The sequence below is a fragment of the Platalea leucorodia genome (genome assembly GCF_965183815.1).
Source record: "Platalea leucorodia genome assembly, chromosome: 7".
NCBI classification, from domain to species: Eukaryota; Metazoa; Chordata; class Aves; order Pelecaniformes; family Threskiornithidae; genus Platalea; species Platalea leucorodia.
In genome coordinates this window covers 44532327-44541294 of record NC_138829.1, presented here as the reverse complement: position 1 = coordinate 44541294, position 8968 = coordinate 44532327, and the positions used below count along the sequence as shown (strand labels likewise).

General features: G+C 57.8%; 2 protein-coding genes across 2 annotated transcripts; both read left to right on the top strand.

Annotated features, from left to right (window-relative positions):
* Nucleotides 1-87: 87 nt before the first annotated feature.
* On the top strand, nt 88-6804 carry PEX16 (peroxisomal biogenesis factor 16; the record flags this gene model as incomplete). The annotated part of the gene is made up of 11 exons (XM_082317200.1): nt 88-250; nt 433-468; nt 704-780; nt 2053-2186; nt 2492-2598; nt 3093-3173; nt 3639-3791; nt 4120-4192; nt 4496-4615; nt 4825-4889; nt 5907-6804. The coding sequence occupies 11 exons, from the start codon at nt 88-90 to the stop codon at nt 5963-5965; spliced, it is 1068 nt and encodes a 355-aa protein (XP_082173326.1). The 3' UTR covers nt 5966-6804.
* Nucleotides 6805-7327: 523 nt separating this feature from the next.
* FREY1 (Frey regulator of sperm-oocyte fusion 1) lies at nt 7328-7935 on the top strand (the record flags this gene model as incomplete). The annotated part of the gene is made up of 3 exons (XM_082317870.1): nt 7328-7395; nt 7611-7678; nt 7799-7935. The coding sequence occupies 3 exons, from the start codon at nt 7328-7330 to the stop codon at nt 7933-7935; spliced, it is 273 nt and encodes a 90-aa protein (XP_082173996.1).
* Nucleotides 7936-8968: the final 1033 nt, after the last annotated feature.

Here is an 8968-nt window from a genome sequence, read left to right as displayed (position 1 = left end):
GCCCGCTCGGCTGGGCGGGGCTGGGCGGGGCGGGGCGGGGCGCGCAGGCGCGGTGGCGGCCCCCGGAAGCGCGCGGCCGCGGCAGCCATGGCGGCGGCGGCTCCGGCCCCGGTCCTTGCCCGCGGCGGCGGCGGCCCGGCGGGGCGGCTGCGCCTGCTGTGCCAGCGCTACCAGGAGTACGTGAGGCGGCACCCGGCCGCCACGGCCCAGTTGGAGGGCACCGTGAGGGGCCTCTCCTACCTGCTGCCAGGTGCGGGAGGGGGGCGGCCGGGCCCTCGTCCCTCCCGCCGGGGCCTGGGCCTGGCCCTGGGCCTGGGCCGGGCCCCGCTCCGGCACCTGCCCGGGGGGCTGTGGGGGGCCGGGGCCCAGCGGGGATCGGGGGCCTCCCCCCGCGCTGGGCGCTGGCTGGTAGCCGCTCTCCTCCCTTCGCAGGTCGCTTCTCGGACTCGCACGCCCTGTCGGAGCTGGGTAGGTGGGCAGCGGGGGGCTGGCGGTGTCTCTTTGCGTGGCGGCATGCGGGGCCGTTCCCCGGACTCCCTGTTTTCTTCACGCCTGGCTGCATCCTCCGGCAGCCTGTGGGAGGAATCTGCACCTCTTGTTGCCCTTCTTCCCTCATCCCCTGCTGGGGAAACAGGTAGCAGTCCCGCTTCGGTTTGCTTCGTGTGCATCCCGTAACTGCGGTGTTCTTCTCTTCCTTTTCTAGTCTACTCTGCCTCCAACCTCCTAGTGCTATTAAATGATTGGATTCTCCGAAAGGAGCTGCAGCGGAGCCTGCCCGTGGTAAGGCTGGCGTGTGTGGGAGGAAGATTTGGGACACATGCTTTCTTCCTTGCAGAAGCTATCAGGGAGTGTCTGTAGAAATAAACAGCTCTTTGCTGTGGCCTCTCTTTGCTGTCAGGTATGTAGAGGCCAGAGGCAACCTCTGAACGCAGGTAAACTCTAGCTCCTGGCTTGGAGGAGTGACCCTGGACCACAGAAATCAGGCCCTGGCTTGCACCAGGAGCTTCACTGGTTTTTGAGAAGCTCAGAACTTGAGCTAGGCAAAGGTGTTGCTGAATAACCATCGCTGTTGCCAGACCAGTGGCTCTGGAGCACTGAAGCTCTGATATGTCCCTCAGATGTCCCTCAGTCTACGTCCCTCAGACTCTTCCTTTGCATATGCTATTGAGCAAAACAAGCACAAGCACCTTGCTTCTATGTGTCTCTTGCAAGAGCCCCAAGCTGGCTCCCAGCACTTGTTAGACCCTTTGGGGAATGCGGAGGAGGGCGTTTTTTTCCAGACAGGCCTCTTCTGTTGCAAGCCTGCCCGCTGTGTGGGTTTGGGTGTAGGCAGCTCTCTGGCTGGAGTGTCAGGTGTGTAACGAACAGAAATGCAGAAGACTTGCTTTCCTGGTTGTTAAAGGCCGAAGTGAATTTCAGCTATATTGTCTTTGTTGATGCTTTTCAACGGGTTAAATCCTGTGGTTGACAGCACCAGCAAGTTCCCACGTGGGGAGCAGGGACCCAGGCTGGAAGAGCACCCACTCTCTTGGGGTTCCTGCCTGGAACCTAGACTGATGCTGTATTCAGCAGGCATTTGCTCTGGTGTGACTGTGGATGCTGGGTCCCCTTCCCTCTACTCCAAGCGTACTCCCTCGTCAGCTCTAACCAGGGAGGAGGTTTGTGCTGTATCACAACTCCGGGACAAGGAGGAGGAGAGAGTTTTGCTGTGGAGTTCAGGCGCAGTGCCACAACCCAGGAGACTGTCAGCTGTGTCAGCTGGGGTAGAAGGCAATCCAAGATACAGCTGTGATATTCTCCGTGTTTCTGGGGTAGCAGCTCTGCGTGATGCTGTGATGTCTCCGTCTGCCCCTCCTTGGAGGTAGAGAAGTGGGCTTGTGCGTAGACCCTGGCCGCGGTGGAGGCGCCACTCTTTCCTTCTGGGGCTGTGACTTCCAAGGCCACCCGGTGCTTATTTCTGAGAGTCCTGCCAGATTGGGCTGTGCTTCTGCCCCGTTTAACTCCCAAGCAGAACCTGCATCCTGTCCCCCTCCTCCCCTCTGTGTTTTGCAGTCGCTGCCCCAGCAGAAGCTGCTGACCTGGCTGAGTGTGCTAGAATGCGTGGAGGTCTTTGCAGAGATGGGGACAGCCAGGGTGTGGGGGGAGATGGGCCGGTGGACCATCATTGTCCTCATCCAGCTGGCTAAGTAAGTGCCGCGGGCGGAGGGGAAGGGACAGCGTGCGCTCGGAAAGGGGATCTGGAGGGGACTCAGCAGTACCCCAGGAAAAAGCCCAAGCAGGTCTGAGCTGCCGGTCCCTGAGGCTGGGGGAGTTTGGAGCCCCACGGCGTGCTGGTTACTGTGCCACAGAAGGGGACCCTTACCCCTCTCGCCTTGCCAGTTGCCCTGAGCAGACCTGAGTGTTTCCCTCTTCTGTGGAAGCCACCTTTCCAGTGCAACAGGAGCCCAGCTCCATAGCCTGGTATTGAAGGCTTCCATGTATCTTCTCACAGAGCCATCCTTCGTCTCCTGCTCCTGCTGTGGTACAAAGCTGGCATCCAGACATCTCCTCCCATTGTGCCGCTGAACAGGGAGCAGCAGCAGCCTCTCCACCCCCAAGGTGAGCCCACGGTGCTGTCATCACTGGCTTGGCGCCTCGCTGGGCCACATGTCTTGTCCTGCTAGGAATTACTCATCAGAGCAGTGGCTTGGGTGGCACAGTTGTAAGGCTTCAGTACACAAAGCTGAGCTATGTTGAACTTTCCACCCTCTGCAGAGCACAAGTTAGCTTAGTGGCAGGGTTGTCCTACAGTCTGGAAGGAAGGGGTGAAGGAGTCCAAGCCTGGAACCACTGGCTGAACTGTGAGTCAGGCTGTGTGTCCCCTGGTCTGATAGTGAGGAAAGAGATCCTAGGCCTGGGCAATGTCAGGCAGATTTACCTTTTCATCCTCTAACAGCTCTGTGCAGTGTTGGCCCCTTCAGGATGGTCTGTTTTGCCCTAGATTAAACTTTCAGTCTGGTCTTCTTGATGGCAATGTAGGGAAGGGTCCTGCCAGCTCTGGGGTGAGGCGTGTTCCTTTGGAGCCTGACCTCTGTGGCTCTTTTCTTTTGCAGACGTGGAGGACAACTCCTCAGGGAAGGATCAGACCTATGTTGGCAGGCGTTCCAGCCGTGTTGTGCGCTCTCTCCAGAGCAGTAAGTAGCTGAGCCCATTTTCTGTCCTTGCCTGAGCCGTTTCTGCTCTGTGCCCTTCATGTATGACCTGGGTGTGGGCAGTAAAGAGCAGAATGTTGTATTGGGGCATATCCTGCCCGTCACTGGGCCCTGTGGGTGGGGGGACATCAAAGCAATGGGGATTCAGGCGTGTGGTGCAAGGGTTGTGCTTAAATTGTATTTTCTTAAGTGGGCTGTGCAATGGAGACAACCCTTCAGCGTGGTTATGCTTTGAGGAGCATGGACCTTACGAGCACCTCTCCCTGCTCTGTCCCCTCTGGAGGCAAGCTCTGAGGGTGCTGGTCAGCCGCAGCAGTTGCTGTGTGCGCAGCTCTTCAAGCTTTCCTGTTTCACGCCTTCACGGTGCAGAAAGCAGTGGGGTTGTGGTGCGGGGAAACACGGGAGGAAGGTTTTACTTGTGTTAGTGTCCTGATCTGCTTGTTTCAGCCCCATCCCTGCAGTCCCGGCACTGGGGGTCCCCCCAGCAGAGGGAGGAGTCGCAGAGCCGAAGAGCCGAGGAGATGAACCAGCCTCCCACCCCTCTGGGTCTCCAAGAAACCATCGCAGAATCCATCTACATTACCCGCCCTCTGCTCCACCGTATCCTGCCCTGGCTGCGTGCGGGCTCACGCCATACCCCGGGTGCCGGCAGAGGGTGCTGCGGGCTCGGCGCTGGCGCAGGGCAGTGCCACGCCAGGCAGCTTAGGCAGAGGCCTGGGTTCTCCTCCCTTACGCCTTGATGGCTAGCCTCAGCTGCTGGAGTTGTGGGTGCAAGTCCTCCAGCCCCTCCCCTGGGCCCCCCCCAGCACTGCCTTACAGTGTGTTCTCCTGGGCTCAGCAGAGCTTTGCTGGTACCCAGGGCATCACTTGTCTGCCTGCCTCTTGTTAGGCATCTCTGATTCTTTCTGTTCCTTGACTGTGTTCCTAGTATTGAGTTTAGGAGTGTGGGGCCAGAGATCGTGGAAACCCTGGCTCCTCTCAGCAGTCCTGGACATCTCTAGGTCAGTCTGAGGAAGAGTCTTTGCAGGTGTTTGAGGTTGGTGGTGGCTGAGCATCACATTTCCCCCTGCTCCCCAGTCCAGGGCAGGCCCTACTGAGAGAAATACGCAGAGGGGCTGGGCCTCGTCTTTAGCTGGGAGATTGACACATGTAGTTATCTTCTGCAGCACTTATGGTGCTCTCTGTTCTGAGCTGGTGCAGCCTGCTCTGCGTGGAGCTGAGAACGGAGGGCATTTAGAAACCCACTTGCTTTTCCCTGCTGGCTGCCGTTGCCGTGAGTTAGCTCTCTGCCCGTCTCCTTCCAGTCTGAGCTTGCTGAGTGATCTGAAGGACCTGAACAGGCGAGAGCGAGCAGAGCTGAGGCGACGAACCATCCTACTGCTGTACTACCTGCTGAGATCTCCTTTCTATGACCGATACTCAGAGTAAGGGGCCCCTGCTGGGCTTTTGCTGAAAATTTCCCTTTTAACAGAAATAGCATCAGGGGACTGGGTGAGTAGATCTGAAGAGGTCTGGGTGCCTGTGACCAGGTTAATCTGAGCCCTTGTGTAACAGCTGCCATTGCTGTTCGTGCATTCAACAGCTGGGGCAGGAGGTGTCCCACTGGACTTGTTTATACTTTCTCCCTTCCTAGGGGCAGGATCCTCCTCCTTCTGCGCTTGTTGGCTGATTATGTGCCTGGAGTTGGCTTTGTCACACGTAAGTGGGCCCCGCTGCTATGTCCCTCTTTCTGTTGGGTGCAGAAAAATCAGGGGAGTTGGGCAGAACATCTGTCAATTGGTTTCCAACCTGAGGAAGGAATTGGGAAGTCCCTAGAAGGGCTAGCACCAGTGCACCCTGTATTGATGCTTGTGTTGTTTTAAACTGGAACAGGAAAGGATGCATTGCTTCCTGGCTATTAGGGACCTGTGCTCGACCACAGTGATAAATCTCCCTGTGCGCTCCCAGGCTGCAGAGCTCGGTCTCTGCCACCTCGGCCTGTTCTCCTGGGCTCCCTTTCTGCACCTCAGCTGGTGTGCCAGAGCCCTGCTTTGCAGCCCCTGTTTTTGAACTCGTTTCCTTGATCCCCAGTCTGCAGTGTAGACATGAGGGGTAAGGTAGACCTGTGTGCCTAGAGGTATCGACCCACCCAGGAGCCAATTGTAAATCAAAGGGCCGAACCAGGTCTGTCTTCTCCTAGTCCTTCACCAGAGGATCCCTTTATTATGGGCCAGAATTCCACCTCCCCCTCTTCCTTGCTGATGTGAAGCCTTTTGTGGAGTGATTCATGGCAGTGATGTGGCATTAGATCAGCCTGGCATTGTGGGATGGTACTTTCTTTGGGGAGTTCACAAAGCTGGCTAGCTCAGGAGCCGCTTCCTCCAGTTAGTGATTTCGGAGAGGCGTTGGAGCCTGCATTAAGCCATGTGCTACATAAGCGTTTTCATTCTACAGCAGTTGCTTCTGTGTCTGCACCTGCTCGTTATTACTGAGTTGTCTTCCCTCTTTCCTGTGCCGCAGCAGCGTCCTCCTGACTCGCTGCATGCAGGTTTTCCCCTTGCACATCATAAAAACCCCCTTCCCACTGGAGCTTGGATGTGTCCGCTCTGAGGGAGTGGTGTAACTGGAGATTTGGGATTGTTGGGTATCATAATGAGAAGGGGGGATGTAGCCTGTATACATACAGCTTCAAATTCTTGCCTTTCTATGTGCGTGATCCCTCTTCTCTTGTTTCAGGGCCACTGATGGATTACTTGCCTGCTTGGCAGAAAATCTATTTCTATAACTGGGGCTGATGAGAAGAAGATGATTGTTCTCTGCTAAGATCATGGCTAGACATTTCTAAGGAGGGCAAGCAGGCTGGGGGAGGGATGTTGATAATGTCTAATTTCCAGATAAGCCATCAATGAGAAGCTCCTGTTCTGCAGGGTGGGGAGGGGGGTGTATGTAACTTTTTTAACAGATCTGTCTGTGAATGATGGACGCTACATGCATGGAGAGACCCTGGCCACCTCTTTCTCTGGACCGGGCTGTGGCTGCAGCGATGGTGATGGGACAATCTCTTTTTCTTTTTTTTTTCTTTTTTTTTTTTTTTTTAAAAGCACTTGATTTTTCTCCTTTTATACGGCTGCTCTATAATAAAGCCGGCAGCGTAGTGGTTTTTTGGAGAGCATTGTCTCCCACCTCATGGCGCTGAGATTGACCTGCTTGTGTTGGCCGTGCCTGGCCGATCTGCTTGGAGCGGGCTTGTCTGTCAAATAAACTGACTGAACAGAAAGAATTGAGCTGGAGGACCTCTCTTCCCCTGTTTGCATGGGCTCTTCTCGTGTCTGGTTGCCAGCAGTTCTCTCTCTATCAGAAAGAGCAGCTTTTGCAGTTGTCTGCCCTGGGATACGCTGTCCCTTAGAAGCCTGTGTCAGGCAGGGCCCCACACAGTGCTCGGCTGATGAAGGTAGCCTCTGTAACTCCAGGTGCATGGTTCAGTCCCCAGTTTCCTGGGGTTCCCCTGGGGGTATGGAGAGCTGCAGTTTGCGGGCTGCTTTCCTAGCACCTAATGTGTGCTAAAAGGGTTTGCAGAGTGGCTGCCAGCCAGTGCTCAGGGCCTTGGCCAAGGGCAGAGAAGAGGAGAAATGAAGAGGTTAATTCAGCAAATACTGCTGTGCTGTGCTTAATAAAGGGCCCAGGAGAGGCGTGGAAAGCCATGGCCATCTTTTTGTATCTGCTCTGCTAACTAGTGGACAGTTGAGGCACCAGTCTGCTCAGTGAGCTGCTGTGGAGGCTCCCTTGGCCCGGACAAAGGGGTAGCCAGCTGGTGGCACTGGATTGCCCCACAGGCAGCTGCCAGCCTTGCGCAGAGCTTGGGAGCTGGAAACTGCTGGGTGTGTTAGCTTCAAGTGGGTGACGGGAGCATTCCTACCTGAACCATCCTCGAGGGATGCCGGTGCTGCAGGGGTCACAGCCTGCTCAGCTCAGCACCTGAAATAGGGGATGTAACACACACACACACACACACACACACCCAACCCCCTAATGGGCCACCGCAGTTGGGGACTCCAGGGCTTTGGCCGCACTTGCCTCCTGCCCAGCCCAGCCGGTGTCCCAGGCCACCGGGGTGGCTCCTCTGTGACCTCGCCGTCGAGCCAGTGTTGGCGTGCGCCATGCGGTGCTGGCTCCTGCTGCTCGCCCTGCTGCTGGGGGCTGCCCGCCCGCGGCCCCTGCGCCAGAGGTGACGGTGCTTCCCCCCCCCCCCCCGCCCCGGTACCTGCAGAGGTACCCCAGGGCTCCTGGCCTAGGCGTGGGCTGGCTCTTGTGGCACCAAGCCCTCGAGAGCTGGCCGGGCTGGGTGAAGATAAGGGGTGCATGGGAGCTGTTGTGCCAGCATGGGCGAGCGCAGTAGGGTCTCGGCTCACTGCTGCCCCTGGTTATCCTCCACAGGGTCAGCTACTGGGTCCCTGAGGACTTCTCTGCTCCCCTGGAGCTTCCACAGCAGCACTTTGGCCTGGTGGACGGTACAGTGCTCTCGCCTCTCTGAACCCCCTTTCCACACGCTCACCCCTCCAGATGGGTGGTTGTCCCCAGCCCCACGAGCAGCCCCAGAGCTGAGCCCAGCCTCTCTGCTCTCACTGCAGATTATGGCATCAAACCCAAGCAGCCTCGCTTCAGGACCCGGGCAGCCCGGGAGCGGCCAGCGGGGCTGCGCAGAGCTGGCAAAAGCAAGCGCGATGAGCTTGACTTGCTGGAGTACTACTACGATGCCCGCCTGTGAGCCAGCATGCCCCTGTGCCCACTGCAGCCCGGTCTCTGGGACCCGCCTGCCTCCGCTGCTGCAGGACGGGGTAGGTGTGGAGCGTAGCAATGGCTGGGGGTGTAAGGGTAAGCCCTGCTTAGGGTGGGGGCTGGAGCAGATGACCTCCAGCAGTCCCTTCTGATCATCATACGATGATCTCTGGCCTCCAGGGATTGGAACTGGGCTCTCAGGCCAAACCTGAGAAGCTCCAGCTCCTCTTGGGGTTCCAAGGGAAGGAATGAGCCAGAGCCCAAACCCACTGTGGTGGGACACAAACAGCACGGCAGTCCTGCTCCATGAACCATCATATTTAATAGTTGTTGCCATCACAGCAGATCCAGCTGAAGCACAGAGACCGCTGGCTGCAGGGACCGGGAGAGCTCTTCTACCTCCCCGGTGTTTTGCATGGCTCCCTGCAGGCTTTATTCCTTCCCTGCCCCGCTTCTGACAGGGACCCAGCTCTGCGCAGGTGCTAAGCCCCACCGCCCTGGGGTGGCCCAGCCCTGCCGCTGCCTCTGGCACCTGCAGCTGGGGGGAGAGGGGGAAAGAGGCAGAGAAAGTCTCCCCTCCCAAGGGTGTAGTTACTGCAGGGAGGTATGGGGCAGACTTTTCTCTCTCCCCAGGGCATGGATACAAGAGGGGAGAGGGGTGGTGATGGGGGCAGAGGCAGGGGTGAGCTGGCTCAGCTCAGCCTGGTGCTGGCACGCCTCTGGCAGAGGAGATACTGGGGCTTCCTCCGTCATCCCTGCCCAGCAGCCTTGTCCCCAGGGCCTGGCAGGGAGGCGATGCCTGCCCAAGGCAAGCCCATGCCCCAGGCATGAACCTGCATATGGGTCTTGTTTGCTGTAGCTGCTGCGTCTTCATACTGCGACAGTCCGACTCTGCCACTGCATTAAAAGTCACCCCAGAGGGATGTGATGGGAAGCTGGGCCATGGTCACGAGGAGGAGATGCTGTCACCCCAGCCTGCAGCAGGAAAGGGCCGGAGCATGCTGCTGCTCACCCCTCCGCTG